The sequence below is a fragment of the Gekko japonicus genome, unplaced genomic scaffold (assembly GCF_001447785.1).
Source record: "Gekko japonicus isolate JY-2015 unplaced genomic scaffold, Gekko_japonicus_V1.1 scaffold88, whole genome shotgun sequence".
NCBI classification, from domain to species: Eukaryota; Metazoa; Chordata; class Lepidosauria; order Squamata; family Gekkonidae; genus Gekko; species Gekko japonicus.
Window position 1 is genome coordinate 1,170,527 of NW_015160209.1, and position 19,765 is coordinate 1,190,291.

At 41.8% G+C, this 19,765-nt stretch overlaps 1 protein-coding gene across 1 annotated transcript in view; it reads left to right on the plus strand.

Moving 5' to 3' along the window:
• Nucleotides 1–19,765, plus strand: part of CPA6 (carboxypeptidase A6) — a 71,948-nt gene that overhangs the window by 25,335 nt on the left and 26,848 nt on the right. The window contains exons 2-6 of the mRNA XM_015408899.1: nucleotides 3,965–4,040; nucleotides 7,029–7,153; nucleotides 10,316–10,430; nucleotides 10,707–10,808; nucleotides 11,818–11,922. Coding sequence (XP_015264385.1) covers nucleotides 3,965–4,040; nucleotides 7,029–7,153; nucleotides 10,316–10,430; nucleotides 10,707–10,808; nucleotides 11,818–11,922 — 523 coding nt within the window. The remainder of the gene's footprint in view (nucleotides 1–3,964; nucleotides 4,041–7,028; nucleotides 7,154–10,315; nucleotides 10,431–10,706; nucleotides 10,809–11,817; nucleotides 11,923–19,765) is intronic.

Below are 19,765 nucleotides of genomic sequence, written 5' to 3' on the forward strand. Positions count from 1 at the left end.
TCTGCCCCCTTCCCGGGACCAGAGGGGGTGGGAAGCAGGTTCTGGTGAATGTGCACAGGATCGGGGAGGGGGGGCAGAAGTGGACACTGGAGCAGACCCAGCAGGGAAGGAAGCCGGCTGGCAAGAGGAGGTTTGCTGGAAACCCAAGAAACCCAGGGACCAATGGGGGGGCAGGAAAGAGAGGAGAGGAAGAAGTTGTGCACTTGAACGTTCATGCAATGAACGTATTCAGTGCAGGATTGCTCATGTGCTCAAAGGAGGAAGCTGGGGAAAAAACCACCTCATTGTGGCGAAGGATGGTTAGATGACCTAATCGCAATCATTTTGCGAGAGATGGCTGTCCAGGTAGGCAAAATCGTGCATTCAAAGCGCAAGTACCCGAAAAGTACTTGATTTTCCCGGAGCAGGAAAATGCGGTAGAGAACCAGAAGGATTGCATGAGTGAGCCCGCTTCGGTGCGGGAGGCGGATTGGCCTGTCTGATCAGCAAATTTAAATGCAAGAGGGAACAGCAGTGAAACCTGTGACCGCACCCTAAGATCACCCAGTAAGCTTCCACAGTAGAGTGGGGGATTCAAATCTGCTGTCAGACTCAGGTTGGGGCAAACTCCGGGGCTGTCTCCCCCAGGGTCGTCAAGAGGGAAGCAAAGGCCCACTTACCAACTTCCCCCACTCTTCTCTCATCTGGTGCAAATGTTAGTCAATCCGCCCCACCATAGGTGACTATTAGCCAAGGTTGTTTCTCAAGCTTGTTAATTACCTTATCAGTTTCAGCTATGGATCTAGTTGGGAGGGGGCTACTTGCTCATGTCCAGAATGTTCTGCAGAGACAGCTCTGTGATTGGTTGGGAAAGATCAGGAGATTATGGTCTGCTTTTTCTATAAAGTACAGCCTATGATGGGATAGTAAATCTTCCTTTTTGTCATTTCCTGTTTCCTTCCCTGTACCCCATCTGTGTTGCCCATGGGCTTTTGCCTTATGCTCTAGAAAAATCTTTGCTTTTAGTTTTGAGAAACCAACAGCTATACTTCAGAGTTAAGTAAGTATATGTAGAGAGCTAGTTTTTATTATTTTCCGTGTACTTGAACTGCCACTGGAACTACATATATTGCTTCTAAAGCTTTCTTTTGCTTTAAGGTGTATGTTACTGAGGAGTTTTCAAGCTGAACCCCTTTTAAGCTTGGTTACGTTATCAAAGAGAGTTTTGTTCCAGGGTCTTGGTTTGAAATGGGAGCAAAATTCTAAGAACAAGGCAGGTCAGCCTTAACAAGGGTTCCTTAGTAAGAGTTTGCCCCGGGGGAAGAACCTCAGAAGAGAGCGGGGGTGGGGTGTGTGTTACAGCTCCCACTCCTGCCATTAACTTCTCCCTGGTTGCCTTAGACGGGATCTTGCTCTTCCTCCCTGGTGCTCCCGTTGCCCAGAGGTAGGACAACTCTGGCCTCACCAGCTTCCTCTGTTCCAGGGAATGGGCCTACAGGAGTGTCAGGCCATAGGCTCAATGGACACCTGCCTGCCTGGGATTCCATCTCTCCTTTCCCTTCCCCTGGGAAGCCTTATAGGATATCTCTTCTAGCCTCTGCTGGCCTAAGGAGGTCACTATAGCCTGTTACCAGCCCCATCCTTCTAAAGAAGCCTTCCCAGCTCCCACAACTGGTGAGAAACAGGCCATCTCCTGTGGTAGGTTTTGCTACTCCTCTGCCACCCTAGTTGCCTTATGCCTCTGCCAGCAGCTGAAGAGGAAGGTTTTGGCCCACACACTGGTATGACACTTTTTATTTAGCTAATAAAAACAGTGTGTCATTATCTTCTTTGCCCACCCATCAAGGAGGTCATTTTAATTTAATCACTTTTTATGTAAATAAAGCCACAATACTGCAATGATAAATGAGTGGCCTGAGTTAGCAAACAGCAATAATATTTAGCAATCCAGGAACGCAGCCTAATTCTCAAGTGCCTTGCAACTTTTGCAAGCATTTGTCATCGTGCAGACTGAATGGTGTCAATTTATGCTTGCTATGCACCGACACAAGGTGTGAGGCTGTGGAGAATTTGGCATCAGAAATTCAGCTCAAGTCATCCCATAGCTAGACTTTCAAATCGTGCAAATTATTTGCTTTTGATGAGAATGTAGACCCGGCATTTCAAATACCTTTTTTGGGGGGTATTTCTGCTGACTTTATTTCTAATTGTTGAATCATTTTCTCGCATTTTAGCAGTTATTTCATTTTGTAAGCCTTCTTGTAGGTCTGCTACAAGCTGAAAGGTGAAATATCAATGAGAATAAACCATTTATGTGGAATTGTTGAATATTGCTTTGCGTCTGCCTGAATTGTGTATTAACATGATTCTGGTTCAGTGACATTTAACTAAGTACATTCATCCTCAGATGAAAGGTACCTTATGTAATTATTTTTACCTGCCATTGCTAAAGTGTCACCTTTTCATTTACATTTAATGACTACATGGTAGATGACAATTCAGTTTCCTATGAGATTACAGACTGAGATGGCATTCATTCTCTGGTGTAACAGAATTGCAAAACATGCCTAGGAAAGATGTGCACATCAATATATCTATTTCCAGGGGTCTTTTCATAGAAAAAGAGGTGCAGAAGCTCATTAGCATAACTCATTAGCATAACTTATTGGCGCATATGCCACACCCAATGACATCACCGGAAGTGTGTCAGAAGGCAACACCCACCGCTCAGGCTCCACCCCAAAAATCTCCAAGTATTTCCCAACTCAGAGCTGGCAAGCCAGCTTTACACTTTTTGACTAGACACTTTAGGTTTCCTTTGCTCTTGCAGGGAAGCTACCCTACAACCATAAAAATACAGATCACTCTAGGAAAACCTCCAGCTAGTAACCGGATTAGTCTGCTACAAAAGCATCTGAAAGTCCTATGGAACCACAGCTTTTATTAGGACACATTCAAAAAAATAAAAATTCAGTTTCTGAATTTTCACTGGGGCAGCAACTTTTGCTGGCCAGAGCTTCCTTTGCAAGATGGGCAAAGTGTTATCCTCTGTGGGCAATGAGAGGCAGAAAAGAAATTGCGGGGGCGGGGGGAGGCACAAAGAGAAAAGGGGGCTGGCACCTTTCTAGGCACAGCCAAAAGAGAGGCATGAGTGACCCGCTCGCCATAAGCCATATGGTGCTGGAAAGGACAGGTGGGGAGCCTCAAACAGATAAGATATGGGGTGGTGATGTTGGTTCTGTAGGCAATGAACCAGCATGGATGGCATGAAATCTCACTGGATGCCAATAATCTTGGAATAAAGGATTCAATAAAAGACATAATACTGTATACCATCAATGACATTAAGCAACTATGCAAGGTGGTGCCAATACTGGAAAGAACTGGAGTGGTATCTCATAAGCAGGAGTCATTTAGTAGAAAAAGAGGTGCAGGAGCTCATTAGCATAACTTATTAGCATAATTTATTGGCATATGCCACATTCTTTGACATCACCGGAAGTGTGTCAGAAGGCAACACCCACCGCTCAGGCTTCACTGGACTGTTTTGGATTGCTAGCTGTGGGGGGGGGATGCGCAGATCTGCCCTCACAGAGGAGGGAGAACTTGTACCTGAAGGGGGGCTGGGGGGGGCTCCATAACTTACCTGGCTGCTTCTTGCTTCTTGTGGCCCAACTGAAGGCTGCTGGGAGCAGGGGGCGGGGGCTTGTTGCATGTGCCCGCCCCCTGGGCTTCTTACTGCTGGAGCTCCACTCCTGTGCACTCCCGCAGGAAATGACCCCTGGAGATAGGTAAGGCTGAGAGTGTATTACTGGCCCAAGATCACTCGGCGAATTTCCATGGCAGAGTGGGGATTTGAACCTGGTTCTCGCTGATCCTAGTCCGGCACTCTATTTTTTTTGTAATTTATTTCTGGCATTATTATGAAGCATACATACAAATCTGTGATTTATACGCTACCTTTCTTTTCAATGCTCTTTAATAGGGATAAGGTGATACGAGTTGTTCCAGAAAATGAAGAAGCAGCAAAGACTTTGAAGGATCTTTCCCAGCAATTTAAGGTGCGTCTGGCTTTTTTAATATTTGGAAGAAAACAGCATGGCAGGTAGACCAGATATAGTTTGTTATGATATGAAGGGCCTTTATGCTATCTCATGAAGATGCATGAGGTGATGATTTTTTTCTTCTGGCAGGGCTTCAGGCCAAAGGAACACTTAACACTATTAAGTATTACCAAAACAAGGAAGCTTGATGGATGCAAGATCACCACCTATCAACAGAACAAGGAATCGTAAAAAACAAAAATTGACACATAAAGATGAAGAATGTTAGGAACCATTCTTAAAGTGCATGGCAGGACTGGATAACTGATGGGAAGGAGGACCATTTGGTCTTGGCCTCAAGCTCAACGGGAGTCTTAGCTTTAGATGCTTGTTAAGTTTGTGGCATTTGATAAGCTTTGCAACTGTTTAAACACAGATCCCTGTTGGACCAATGTGACACAGGCACACAGTTTAAATTTTTAAAGTACTCAAATCACGTCTTAGGAGTTTTGTTTTTGTTTTGTTCCCTGTTTGGTTTTCATGTGCCATCACTTTTTATTATGATGATGGCTAGGGGCCTCAAAAGCTGGAAGGTGCCAAAGCTTCTCTGGACTTCTGAGAGAGCTTGGCTGTAAGACATGATTTCAATTGGGACTAGAAAATAACCCATAGCATCAAGCTCTTGTGCCTGAATGTCAGGTCTATATTTTTACACAGAATTTATAACCGCACAATAATTAATTAGTATTTAAAACACTCTAAAACGGCATTGTTTTTGGCATATTGAAGGTAAAAGAGGGGAAATCATGATGGAGCTGCTTGGGGAGGGATTTCCATAATTTAGGTGCCACCGCTAAAAAGGCCTGGTCTCATATAACTGTCCATCACAGTGGTGGGGGAAGGAACATGAATTCGGGAGTTCTTTGGATGACCTAAGTATCTGGGAATACTCATATAGGAGATGATGATCCTTGAAGTACCCAGATCATATAGTACTTTAAAGGTCAAAACCTGTACTTCTGGGCCTGTAAATCAAGTGGGAGCCTCTTCAGCATAAACACTGATGTTATGTCTTCCATCCCAAGCAACCCCTCTTAATATTCTGGATTACTGCTAGATGCAGATTATGTTTGAAATGCAGTTCTTATAGTTGCCTAATCTGGAGGTTGTGTATGGCTAGAGCCACATGTATCCTTAACCTCTACAAACAAGTAACTTTGCCAGTAATTAATTCTGATGAGAAGGGGGGCCCATGACTCAGTGGTAGAGTACCTGGCCCTCCCTTCTCATCAGAATTAACTATTGGCATGCGACAGCTTTATGCATACATTCAACATGGAAACAGGCACTATTTAGTGAGGAAACAGTGTGACATCCCAGTGTCTCCAAATACCATACAAAACAGTCACAAATTTTTACTCTTCAAATCTGTCAGCCTAGCAACAGGCAGATGTACTAAAGAGCCAGACGATAGCAATAATGTACAAATTACTTTCATATATGTCCCTTTATACAGCCTTCAAGGTATATTTTAGACAGGAGAATGCAGATGTTTTCAGAAGCACTTTCTGAGTACTTCTGGCTTATGTTGAAAATATTAATCACCTTTCATATAACTTTCACTTTTTCTCAGGAGAAGAAAGCAAATAAATTTCACATCAGTCTGATAAAACCAAGACTCCTTTCAAGAGTGAACTTGTTTATATCTAAAAAAGAGGGAGTGTGGAAATTTGTGAAAGGTGTATTATAATTGGTTGGTTCCAACTTTAGCTCATATTGTTTCTTCTCCCCTAGGCAACTTGGAAAATTATGGTTTTTTCCAGCTAATCTCTGTACTCTATGCAACTCCTCATTCTTAGCTTTATAGCTGAATAAGGTGCGCTAAAAGGTATCTGCGCTGAGAAGGGTTGCAATGGGGCTGTGTATGAGCAAAGAGGCGTTTTCTACCCTAGCAGTTTTGCCAGTCGAAACCTACAAACATGTTGTTATTTGCTTCGGGGGGGGAGATGGGCACCTTTATTTTTTCTTTGCAGGGGTAAAAACAGGATGCTGGGTGGGAGTTGTGTGTCAGTGAAACCATGTGAGGTGAAAGCATTAAACTGCCTCTCCTCCTTGCAAAACCCTGATATGAAGAGGGACCCTATGCAGCTGCTATTACTCTAGTTGAAGTGCTGAGAAAACCCGATCACAGATCTTCCAGTGTCTTTTGCCTAGTTTGGTCCTAATTTCATTATATAAATGAATAAATAAATTGGCATTCAAGCAAGGGAACCTTTACCTTTACCTAAAGGTAAAGGTTCCCTTGCTCGAAAGCCAGTCAAATCTGACTCTAGGGTTGCGGTGCTCATCTCCGTTTCAAAGCCGAAGACATTTCCGTGGTCATGTGGCCGGTATGACTAAACACCAAGGCGCATGGAACGCTGTTACCTTCCCACTGAAGTGGTACCTATTTATCTACTTGCAATTTCTTGCTTTCAAACTGCTAGGTTGGCAGGAGCTGGAACTAGAGACGGGAGCTCACTCCATCATGCGGCACACTCAGGTCTCGAACTGTTGAACTACCGACCTTCCACAGCCTGCAGTTCAGCGTCTTAACCACTTGAGCCACATATAAAGTAGACACATGTAAAGTAGTAATGTGAAGGGTTTTAGGCTTTTTATTTGGGGGCATCATGTTAATAAAAAGCTCACTAGACATTCTTCATATAATACAATTTGCAAGCAAGTACATAGCAGTTTCAGAATATGAATCTGCTTTAAAAGGCAGGAAACATATGTGGCTGAAAACTGTCATAACAAAAAGAGTGTGGTGTCATGTTTAGCATGTGGGCTAGGATGTGAGATTCTGAGCTTTCTTCTTGCCCCAGTGAGTATTAATATTTTCACAAATAATTTAGAGATCATATATGCTTTTAGTAAATAGATGACCTTTAAAATATTAATCTCATGGATGTTCCCAATCTAGACTGAATAAATATGAATTACAGGTTGGTTCCTGCACTACAGGTGGATCTGTGGCAGCCAGGCAGCGTCTCCTACATCTCCAAGGGTGCATTTGTTGATCTACATGTATCAAGGAATACTTCACAAATTCTTCTGGCTTACCTACAACAAGCAAACATTCAATATACGTAAGCATGGTTTTTAATTTTTGAGAGTCCAGCTGGCAGATCTGTACCATGGGTTTATAACACTTTAAAATTATACACCTATACACATACTGTTTATTTCTGCCCCTTTTTAATTAAGGTAGCTTGAGAGTACCTAGACTTTGCATGAAATTGTTATTTGAGAGGACGCATGAAAGAGCTCTTATAGGTAGACAGTTTAATTAGATAGTCTCCTTTAGAATGGAGACTCATGTCTCCTCAGCGCATGCAGACCTGTTTCATTTGTTGGCTAAATGGTAATTATTGCCACTAGTTCTACTGCCTGCTTGATTTGTACTTGTTCTGAACATTCAAGTATGCTTTAGATGCAAGTACCCACATGCTTTTAAATTATATGCTGGAATACACTAATCAGCCTCCTGTCACCAAGAAGGACCACGCAGAACACATTTCCATTATTATTCTTAATTCCTCTGCCTCTCTCTTTACCCTGTAGGAATTGCACCTTGTCATTCCACATAACAATGTTTTTAAACAATGTAGGAAGTCTTCAGTAGCATTAGTCGGGTTTCTCTTACAGGAGGCAAAAGATAACTTGTATGTCCAGCAACTCATCATATAAATAAACTTACCTTATTCAGAATTTTGATACTGGAGATGAACTCGCACAGATATGCCATTCACATGCCTGCTGCTACTCTTTCAAAATATGGCAGATTGTTTTAAATCGATCATATAATGTAACATTCCTGACTTTTTTTACTTGAACCATGTCATTTTTATGCCCATAACTACAGTGCATGTGGAAAGAGTCTATGTAAAGTCTTCTCAAAGACAAGGCTGCCCAGGTTATGACCACAGACTCCCAGAAGGTGTAGACTTGCTGTTTGGCTGATGAGCCTATAGCAAATGTTGCCATTTCAAACTTTTCTCTTTAACTCTGATAGTTAAGGGAAAGGGTCATTTTTAAACATGAAAACTCTTATTTGCAGGATTTTATCAAGACTCTTCCTTGTTTTTCTTTTGGGCTATTAATTTGCTTCAAGCACTTTGGGGTGATTCAACAAAATATTTAAGCATGGTATTATAAGTAAAATATTTATTTATTTAAGAATTTTCTGTCCTGTATTTCCCAGCCCATGCTGGTTCTTGAGGCAGCTTATAAAGCACAAGAGATTGTATATAATTAGAAAATAATATTCATTAAAAACCAACCAATAAATGTAAATCCAAAATGCCTGGGTAAATAAATTAAGAACCAAAGGTTTAACTTGCCCAGCATCAGATGAGAAGGTGGGATGGAGGGCACTCTGTAATGGGGCTGCCACAACTGAGAGCCCCATCCTTCTACCGCTTGTTGAGGTAACATCAACCATTCATTATATCCTAGTTGAAAAATAACATACTACAATAGTGAATGTATACAAGAGGAGAGATTCAGAAGATATTGCTAGGGAAATTGAGGAGGTATGGTAGTTGGAACTGGGAAATGTAAGGAAGTCTTGGAGCTGCAGAAAGTGAAAATCTCTGTGCCTGCTTCCAAGACCCAACATGATCTCAAGCACAGACTCTGGGGCTGTAATTTTTAAGCACCAAATGTTAAAGGCTATAAACTCAATGCTGGATCCTACAACCCCTTCCACTAAGCTGGACCCTATGATTCCCCTCCACTAAGCCTTTTGCTGATGATGCCAGACTTCCACTAATAGAAATTCTAGATAACTGTGTTGGTCCAAAGGAAAATCCAAAAACAAAAGCAGTGTAATGTGTTCTGTTAAGACCACAAAATGATACAAAACAGTGTGTAAACCTTCGAGTTCTACCAAACTTTGCACCAGGCTGGATGTAAACACACAAAACAGGCAGGAGGAGATAATTCAGGCCATGACCTTGAGACTCATTTGTTTTCTGCTGTTTAGAGTACCGTGCAGACATAGGGGGTGCTAGGGGTTATTGGCTTGCACCTTGGCCCTAGTGGGAAGAAGGGTAGATTTGGTATCCACACACTCTCGTGTCATTTTGATTTGTATTTTTTTCCTGAAAACTTGATGGAATAGAGTCATACAATCTATCTCTTTATTTAAAATAAGAGCTGGGATATTAACAGATTGGTTCAGTACTGGGCTGGACAATAAATGCTGTTGTTTAGAAGAGGCAACAATCTCCTACTCATTTTAATCAGATCTGAGAAGATCTTTAATAAAGCAAATGCTCCCTGCAAATCTGAGTATTTGGCACCACTGGCTCTACAATCTGGCACGCACATATCTGTCTGTGTTACGGCAACATCATGTTGTGCTTGCTAACACTGTGCAATTGTCACTGTTGATATATCCCATCATAAACAGCAGTGTGCTGTTGCTACAAGTGTTGGGATCAAATTATTGGCAAACATGGCTAGATTTAGTAGAGTGGTGATGGAAAGTACTGTCAAGTCACAGACAACCTATGGGGACCCCATAGGGTTTTCAAGGTAAAAACTGTTTCAGAGATGGTTCACCATTGCCTGCCTCTGCGTAGTGACCCTGGATTTCCTCAGTGGTCTCTCATCCAAATATTAACCAGAGCTGATCCTGCTTAGCTTCCAAGATCTGATGGATCAGGCTAGATTTAGTAGTACCTGAGTAGGAAAAATATATCTTGCTTTTTTCATTTTTAAAAAAGAGGGTTCAAAAATGTGTTTTCTAGGTTAAGAAAATTAATTTCCTACCATTAGTACTATAATTTATTTTTATTTTATTTATACCCTGCCCTCCCCGCCTTGTTAGAAATTTGGTTGCAAAACAGGATCCAGCAGTAAAACTGAGAATACCTAACCTTTTCATATAAACATACTTTAAATACAGATAATAAATCAGAATATTCTTTTTAACACTAGGTAATTTGTTTATATCATGTTCTTTTATTCACTTAAGAGCATGTTTCCAGCATTTGTCCAAATAGTGTTATATTTCAAATCAACTGGCTTCCTTGACAGTATGTTACAATGTACCAGAACACTCTCATAACCATTTCAAGCAAGTTTGTTCCACTGATATTAAAATGGTCTAAATATGTTCAGATCAATGTTACCTAAGGTATAAATAGGGAAGCTGTGTTAAAGCAGCATGACAGAATAAGAAAGTAATTCTTTTACTTTGCCAATGCACTGTATTAATTCAAGTTACTTTCTTTTGAATGTAGAGTTCTCATATCTGATCTACAGAAAGCAGTTGAAAAGCAAAGTGGTTTGAGGGTATCCAGGAATCGTAGATCGTTACCAGGATACAGCTATGATATATATCATTCACTGGAAGAAGTATGTACCACTAATGTTTTCTCGTATATTTGCAAGTGCTCATTTGTGCCCAGGAATGAAAAGATGCCTGCAAAATAGCAAATTTATATTGCTCTTTTGATGAGAAAATTTGGAATAAGGCTTTAAGAAAAACAGGGAACTATTAAAAACAAAGATCTTTTTTGCTTTTGGTATAGTGAGTATTTTAATATTTTATTATATTTATGCTTTATTTCATATTTGAATTCATTAATATTTCTGGTAAAAGAAAATTTCCTTTTGTTTATGTAATTTCAGATTCAAAGTTGGATGCATCATCTTAATAAATCTCATTCAGGTCTTGTTCACATGCTCTCTGTTGGGAAGTCATATGAAGGAAGACCACTTTTTGTGCTAAAGGTAAAGTTTAACTAGGTCAGCAGGAGATATGGTCAGGGGAATGCCTGCCCAGAAATGGGAATTTTGCATTATTGACTGTGTGAGTGGAGCTTCTGGTACTTGGATGGGAAGTGGTGACTTACACTATGATGTGTGTGGTTAGCTAGTTACACGCATTTCTATACTATATGGAGCACTTCTCCTAAGAAGGCACTTTGCAATAGTATTTATTGGTGTGAAATATTTCCGAAAATCTCTCACACAAATTATAAATCAAGAAGGAAGAAAAATACAAAATCATTTATTTTGTAAGAGAAGAAGCAGAAGAGAAGGGATTGGATTTATACCCTGGCCTTCACTCGGAGTCTCAGAGCGGCTTACAAACTCCTTTCCCTTCCCCTCCCCACAACAGACACCCTGTGAGGTAGGTGAGGCTGAGAGAGCTCTGACAGAAACTGCTCTTTTCAAGAACACCTCTGACAGAATTATGGCTTGCCCAAGGTCATCCAGCAGCTGTGAGTGGAGGAGTGGGGAATCAAACCCATTTCTCCCAGATTACAGTCTGCTCACTTAACCACTACATCAAACTGTCATGCATCCTACTGTAGGCTGGAGAAGACTCCTTAGGTTGGGAGGCTGTTTCTCAAGGCTAAGTTGTCTTCCTCCAACTTCAGTGGCTCTTGCGCTGAGAAGGTCTGGGGGAAGGCTTCGGTCGGTGCACAGTGTAATCGTGGGATACATGCCACGATGCCCAAGCTCCCAAGAACTGGGAAACTGGTACCATAAGCCAAAGGGCTTTAAACTTGTTTATCTTCTTACAGTTACTCCCATGCTGCATAGTAAACTGTTTTAAGAAACTAGGTGATTTCAAAACATGTGGTATGACACAAGTGATTATCAGGTCTTCAAAGGCAAAAAGTAGGGGGGAAACTCCACTGGGCTACCACAATCCCTTTGCATGAACCTAAGCAGCACTTTGAATTCTGATTTAACATCTCTTATCCTTACATATGCATGCTTGCTGTTGCAGCTAGGCAAAAGATCACGGGTTTACAAGAAAGCTGTCTGGATGGATTGTGGAATTCATGCAAGAGAATGGATTGGCCCAGCCTTTTGCCAGTGGTTTGTGAACGAAGTAAGTATGTACTTCACAACAGTATCCCTAGCTTAGGGAACTTTCTCTTCAGCACACAGGGCATGCTGCCAGGGCAGAAATGCACTCAATTTCAGTGTCCGTTTTTAATACACTAGAGTTTAAGCATCTATCTGTCAGCAGCAAGGTGAGGTTGGAATGCTCTAGTATCTCACAGGCTTTAGAGAAAGTAATACTAGCAGTAGCAGTGCAGGTTAACCTGCTGTCATTAGTAACCTACTTAGATAAGACAGAAATGGAACCATTCATCCTGGTATTTGACACAGTTACACTCATAGTGGCTGGCTGATTTCTTGACACAGTACTTCTTGGTGATGTTCAGATTAAGGGCAAATCAGAAAGAAAGTCTACTGAAGAGATTGCACAAGCATGAATTGCTCACATTTCTGAATCCCTCTTTTCAGTGCACTAACTAAGCAGATATTCATTCATTCAATCATAGACCTTTATTGGCATATCATCAGTCATAAGGTATATAAAACATTGTACCGTGAAATTAAATCTAAGATTCCATATAAATTTAGTACAATCAAAAGAACTAACAAAAGTTAGTTACTAATTCTGTGATTTCATCAGTATCTACAGGAGGCCATCTAGGAATATTAGAGGGGATCATCTCATCCGGACTAGATAGGGGAGCAGTATGGGAACTGAAGAGCATGGAGAAATGCTCAACCCATATTTGGGGGGAAATGGAAGCTTCTGGTAAGGGATTGTTATTTAACACCCTAGAGATTGCCTGCCAAAAAGACTTGCCGTCCCGAGATTTGATAGATAAGAAAACTTGGTTCCATCTATACTGAAGATGGTCACTTTTTTTCTTAATAATTAAATCTTGGAAGGTTTTTTTAGAAGTAAAATAATTTTCCAGGGTATCAGGAGTTTCCATCAAGCAAGATTCCCTAAATAGAGTTCTAAACATTCTTTGTCAAACCAGGTTCGAGTCTTAGAAGGGGTTATCTGGACAGGTTTAGCCAGTAGAGAACACTGCTTGACAATTTGGGAAAAAGCAGATAGTACTTCCAAGTATGAGGTAGAACTAATAATTACTGTTCTCAATCATCTCAGATTGAAAGAGAGAGAGAAGGTCACCTTCCAAGGTTTCAGACCATCTGATTCTTTTTAAGATTAGGTCTCTGTGTTGTTCTGATGAAGGGTTTAAAGAACGGGAAATCTCAGTTGGACAGAGTAATGAGAGTAACACCGGAAGATGGTCACTTTCAGTACGAAAAGCGATGTTCATAGATTTAATAGCAGGCAAACAGCTGAAGGGGCATACACCATAGTCAACTACACTTCTCCCCTGCGGGGAGATAAAGGTGAAGTTTGAAGTTGCTGGGAACTGGGACAAGCCATTTAATGTTATTAAATTATGTTCTATACAGAATTTAACCAATTTTCATCCAGCCCTATTATAACATAGATCTTTAGATTATCAGGGGAGACCTAGTTGAGGTGGCAGTGGTTCTTCCCCATCAAAGCCCATAGTAGAAGACCAACTCTGAGTATTAGACCCAATTCGTGCATTTAGATCGCCGAGGAGGATAACTTGGGTCATCGAGTGTTTCTGAATAATTCCCAAGATGAAATTTGCGAGCTTTGCCCAATTCACTTCTAGGGCATTAACACTATTGGTAGGGGGGAGGTAAATATTAATCACAACGAGGCAAGGAATAGAGGAAGAAAGTAGTACTGCTTGAGCAATAGGTTCACAAATTCCAAGTTGCTCTATCTTAGAAAAGGAGTTATGCTTTATCAATATAGCCAGTCCGGCTTTGCAACGGCCTTTAGGACAATCCCTGTAGGCTGGCAGGGAGAAGGAGCCAAAACCATTGATTTTAAGATCCCCTGTTAACCATGTTTCCTGTAGACATATGCAGTAAAAGTTCCTAATAAAATTAATAAAATCAGCATCCTGTTTTTTGATGTTCCAACCGGATACATTCCATGATACTAAATGGACAGGTCTGACTTGATTCCTTGGGGCTAGTCAATCAGTTTCTTCTATCAAATCAAAACTCTTATGGGTGTCATTGATAATACATCCATTTGTCCGCGGAGGGTGAGATATAGTAGATGATATTTCCATAGGTTCCGAAGTTAAATTTATCAAGTCAGCTTGAGTGAAGGGAGAAGCAGGGAGATGGTCCACTCTTCCAGAACAGGAGTTAAGGGAAGTAGCTTGGGCAAGCAGATCAGTTCCCAATGATGAGCTTTTCCCCTGAAGTGAGTTAGAAGTGGCTAGAGCCATAGGCATTTTATGTGCTTGGAGGCGTTGCAGGGTACATTCTAATCTCTCAATGACTCTCTGTTGTTCCAGAGTAGGTACATTTTCAAATGAGTGAAGAAACGAGTCTTCTAGTGGACTACCCATATTGTCATTGGTGTTGGAATATCTTCCTGTTGTCTGAGGGAATTGGGCTTGATTACTTCCCTTGGGCAGAGAGCAGATATCACTGTGTTAATAAAATAGCGGGCTGGAAAGATTCCTTTTTTCCACAGTTCTGATTTGTGCTTCAGTACAGCCACAGGAATTCTTGAGGTTTTAAAAGTAAGCAGAACTTTATTGGTTTGAATGCCACAGTCAAGATTTTCAATATTAATTAGATCAATTTTATGAGAGTCAGTGTGGAGAAGTGCGCTTAGGTGGGATTTCACGTGGCGGCTATTTCCCCAGCTTGGGACTCTGCCTCTGTAACAGCATATTAATAAGCAGATTTTATTTGGTTGGAGAACCAAGCATTGGGAGTTGTCTCCCAGTCTCCCTTTGAAGTTGTTATTCAGCCGAGGATTTTTCTCATTCATGTAGGGTACCTCACGAGGAGGATCTCTATCTAGGTTAATGATGTTAGAGATAAGTAGACCAGCAGTTGTGTTGTTCAATATAGAGATTAGTCTCTTAACTTCAGAGGAAAGACTTGTTAGCTCGGCTTCCGTTGCTCTAATCTTACTAAATAGGCACTCCACAGTTCTGGCAATCAGCATATAGCCTGAGGGGTTGAGTTCTTCATTAATCTCATGGGATATATCAGTCTCCTTGTCAGCCTGAGTTGTAACATCTATGCTGCAGGATATTTCATGGGAATTATTAGTGACCAGCTCTCTTTCGTTGTCAGAAGCAGTCTGTAGGGGAGAGAACCGGTCTGTTGTTTCAACAGCAAAGATGTATCGCTCCTCAAGGTTACTTTCTGGTGCAAAGAAATCCCCAATCTTTGACTGTTTACAAACTGGGGACTCAGGTGACTCCTCTGAATCTCTTAAACGTTTACCAGATGCCATTAAGAAAGAGGTGATATGAGTAGTAGTTCCATCACCCACCACTGTAACAGAACAACTTCTAGGGAAAGAAAAATTCTTTGTCGGTTTGCCAAGAAAAAAGCATCACATTGATTCAGTAGCTTAGCCAATTAGTTCAGTCTCAAGTCTGGTGATATCAACAGTCCTTCAACAACAAAAACTTGGCAAATTGCCCAACTGCTCAGCAGTTCCAAATAAGAAATATATCCAGGTACAAACACAAGCACACTTAGAAGTTTCTATGCAGAGAAAACTTAATTAAAACCTTTTAAAATTGTAGGCGTCAGAGCTCCAAAACAAGCCAGCTGCCAACCCCATGCATGCGCCGATCTCCTCCCCTAAGCAGATATGAACCTCTTGATTTCCAGGAAGTTCACTTCTCTAAGCAATATTTATTTATTTGACCTGGTTTTCTGGACCAGTTTCTAATATGAGGATAATGGAGGACAAGTCTACCAATGTCTATTAACCAAGCATGGGATGTGCTAGGATATTCTCCTACAGAAGAACTTCAAAGGGAGCAAACAGTGAGAAATTACTAAATTAACCTTTGTCCAGACGTTTAACACTATCTCTCAGCCAGGTCTTCATAAGGATCTGGCATTTTTCACCCACTATAGGTCCTGATTTTTAGCAGATCCCCCTTTACAGATGTTAGTTAGTTCACCCATATCTCTATGCTTTTCTACTTGGATGTGCACATTATGCATCTGCATATCATGGCTCACCTGGCACTAGACCTAGTTTAGCTTAATTCTACTTTGCTGAAAAGTTGAATGTGGCAGTGAGAAAGCCCTCCTTGTCAGCACTACTTGTCCCAATGGTATTGAGGGTATGTAGGGTTTGTCATTTAGCCTTGACTCTGGAGTATAAAGGGCATTATGTACAGAAGCAGATTACTGGCTGTTGTAGAGTTTGACTTGGTAAAATGTTCTTGGCGAATGGATTTTGTTACATGGAAAATCTGGAACATTTAGGCCCCGGTCACACGGGAGGTTTTGGCCTGGAAGAGGGACGGATCGGGGGCGCAGCAAACGGGTACAATCCCACCGCAACATCTGGGAATCGGCGCGCACCCGTTCCCGATCCGTCCCTTCAGAATGAAAATGCGGTGCAAAAAAGAACCTACTAACTGGTAGGACTTACCTGAAGCACCGCAGCAAGCGCGGCCGTGAGATCGCCGGTGCGCTCATCTGCAGGAGCAATCTAGGCTCCCGGCCGAACTGCACACATGCACACATGCGTAGTTCGGCTGCCTCGCTCTCCTTTCAGTGGCTTCCCCCTGGCATCTGATTGTGCCGGGGAGAAACTGCGCGGCGGCTCAGAGGATCTGTATGCCACCGCCGCATGTGTCTTTTGGGGCGGCTTTGAAAAACCGCACTTTGACCCTACTTCCCCCCCCCCCCCCGTGTGGCAGGGGCCTTAAAGGAAAATACAGCTCTAAATCTAATTTAGTAAAGACAGTTGAAGAAAGTGAAAATATGATGTAATTAGATTATATTTCCTGAACCCATTTGTTCTACTGACCACTTGTGTTGGAACTTTTTTTTGTTGTTTATATACCATTTATTGCACATAGTGAAACCAATCCGATATGTTAATCTTTAGAGTACAGTGTGTGGAGGTTCCTTATGAAGGAGATGGTGAGGAACTGGACTGCCTGAATTTCTAGCCACTTTCAGATTAATGCTTGTGAATCAATAAAATATTATGAGAATTCTTAAAAGACAAGAATGCAGTACCTTGCTATCACCACAATGAGGCATGCTGTGCGCTCTTTTGTAGCTAGCTATGGAAATTGCTGTGTCTTCAAGGCCATGGTTTTAAATATTATTTGACGTGACATAAATTCAGTTTGATCATTATGCTCTGTTTTCACTTCCACCTGCAATAAATTTTGGAATGAAAAACCCCTTAATTTCATTTAGAATGACCAACACAGATGGTTGTTTGGATACAACGAACATGATGGTGGTGATAAAGAGGTACCACTGCAGTAGCTTGTTAAGTGCAGAGGAAATTTTAACCTCCTAGTAATGGGAATTGCTCTGAGTTAAAATGTACAATGTCATATATAGTCAATCCCGCATTTTTTATTCATGTTTATGTTCAGATCCATACTATTGTCAGAAGCTTGTTAACAATGCTAATAAATTATGTTCTTTTATGCAGTCTCCATGTGGCCACAGATCTGAGAATAATGCAGCCATATGGGCAGGGAATGTCATCTTCTCTGTCCAGTAGAATCATTGCCCTCTCTCTCCTGGCAGAGTAGTAGCAAAATTAAAGTTCATGTATTAATTTTATTGTTTGAGGTTGCATTACAAGTAAACTCACTTGGCCAAGTTGATTAGTATTTGATGTGTATGTTTAAATTTCTTATGGTGACTGCACAGTTACATAACTGTAAACATTATTTTTATTTGTCAGAAATTCTGTATTTGTTGGTACTACTGACCAGTGTTCCCTCTAAGCTGAGTTAGTGTGAGCTAGCTCACAGTTTTTTGGCCTCCAGCTCACACATTTTTGTCTTAGCTCAGGAAGGGATGGCTCCAGAGCAAACTAATTTATGCAGCAGCCAAATCGCTGGCTCACAATTTTAATGCCAGTAGCTCACAAAGTAGAATTTCTGCTTACATGACTCCACGGCTTAGGAGGAACATTGCTACTGACCCAGTATAAAAACTTTATACTGAAATCAATCCAGAAAGATGTAATGTACAAGCGGTGGTTCAAGTGGTTAAGAAGAAGAGAAGAAGAGATTGGATTTATACCCCGCCCTTCACTACCCAAAGGAGTCTCAGAGCGGCTTACAAACTCCTTTCCCTTCCCCTCCCCACAACAGACACCCTGTGAGGTAGGTGGAGCTGAGAGAACTCTGACACAAACTGCTCTTTTTCAAGGGCAGCTGTGCCAGAGCTTGTGACTGACCCAAGGTCACATCAGCAGGTGCAAGTGGAGGAGTGGGGAATCAAACCCGGTTCTCCCAGATTATAGTCCACACACTTAACCACGACACCAAACTGGCTCTTAAAATGCTGAACTGCAGGCTGTGGAAGGTCAGTAGTTCAGCAGTTCGAGACCCGGGTGCCGCATGATGGAGTGAGCTCCCATCTCTAGTTCCAGCTCCTGCCAACCTAGCAATTCGAAAGCAAGAAATTGCAAGTAGATAAATAGGTACCACTTCGGTGGGAAGGTAACAGCGTTCTGTGCGCCTTGGTTTTAGTCATGCCGGCCACATGACCACGAAAACGTCTTCGGACAGCGCTGGATCTTCGGCTTTGAAACGGAGATGAGCACCGCAACCCTAGAGTTGGATTCGACTGGCTTTCGAGCAAGGGAACCTTTACCTTTACAAGACGTACAGTGCAATCTTTAAGAACCCACTGATTTAATTGGATCTAGAAGAGTGTAACTCTGTTTAGGAATACACTGTTAATTAGTTCTGCAAGCTGTTTTCAAAAATAGGTGCAGTGCTCAAATATATGATGATGATGAAGATGATGATGAGTAATTACAAAGAAGAGTACCTGCCAACTAGTTTTCCCTCACACATGTGAAACCACAAATCAGACGCCAGGGCTTTTTTTCTGGGGAAACATGCTGGAATGGAGTTCCGGAACCTCTTCGACAAAATTCTTTTAAAAATGTTTAAAAGTTCATGAGGGAAACTTCATTTCCTTCTTGAGAGTTCCAGCACCCCTTTAAAAAAAAGCCCTGCAGACCTCTAACATCTGTCATTAAAGCAAGAGTCACAGAGGATGTGACTTCCAGCCTGCAGCCCCTGCACCGCTCATTTTGGAAGAGAAACACAGATTATCTAGTAACACATGATTTTGCAAAATTTTGCATCCAACTCTTCCTAACACTACCAAAGTGATGTAAGAGATCCCCTCTTATGGGTCACACAGGAAACCTGAGCAGAAATAGATGAATCACACCAATGCTCCCTCTAAGCTGTGGAGTCTTGTGAGCACAGAAGAAGTATACAAGAAAGACCTCGATGTCCTTGACAACCACGACGGTATAATCACTGACTTCAAGCCAGACATCCTTCAATGTGAAGTTAAATGGGTTTTAGAAAGCATTACTAACAACAAAGCTAGTGGAGGTGATGGTATCCCAGCTGAGCTATTCAAAACGATGTCCTTGACAACCACGACGGTATAATCACTGACTTCAAGCCAGACATCCTACAATGTGAAGTTAAATGGGTTTTAGAAAGCATTACTAACAACAAAGCTAGTGGAGGTGATGGTATCCCAGCTGAGCTATTCAAAGTCTGCACCGGGCATTGCAGGCCGTGGCTGGTTTGCTCCTACTGAGCAGGCTGAAGTTAAACCCGGCGAAGACGGAGGTCCTGGGTCTGAGTCGCGGTGGTTTGGGGTTAGGGCTCTCTCTCCCGGCCTTCGATGGGGTGCCTTTGGTGCTAGCGCCGGAGGTTAGGAGTTTGGGAGTGCTCCTGGACTCTTCGTTATCTATGGAGGCCCAGGTGGCAGCCACTGCCAAGTCAGCCTTTTACCATCTG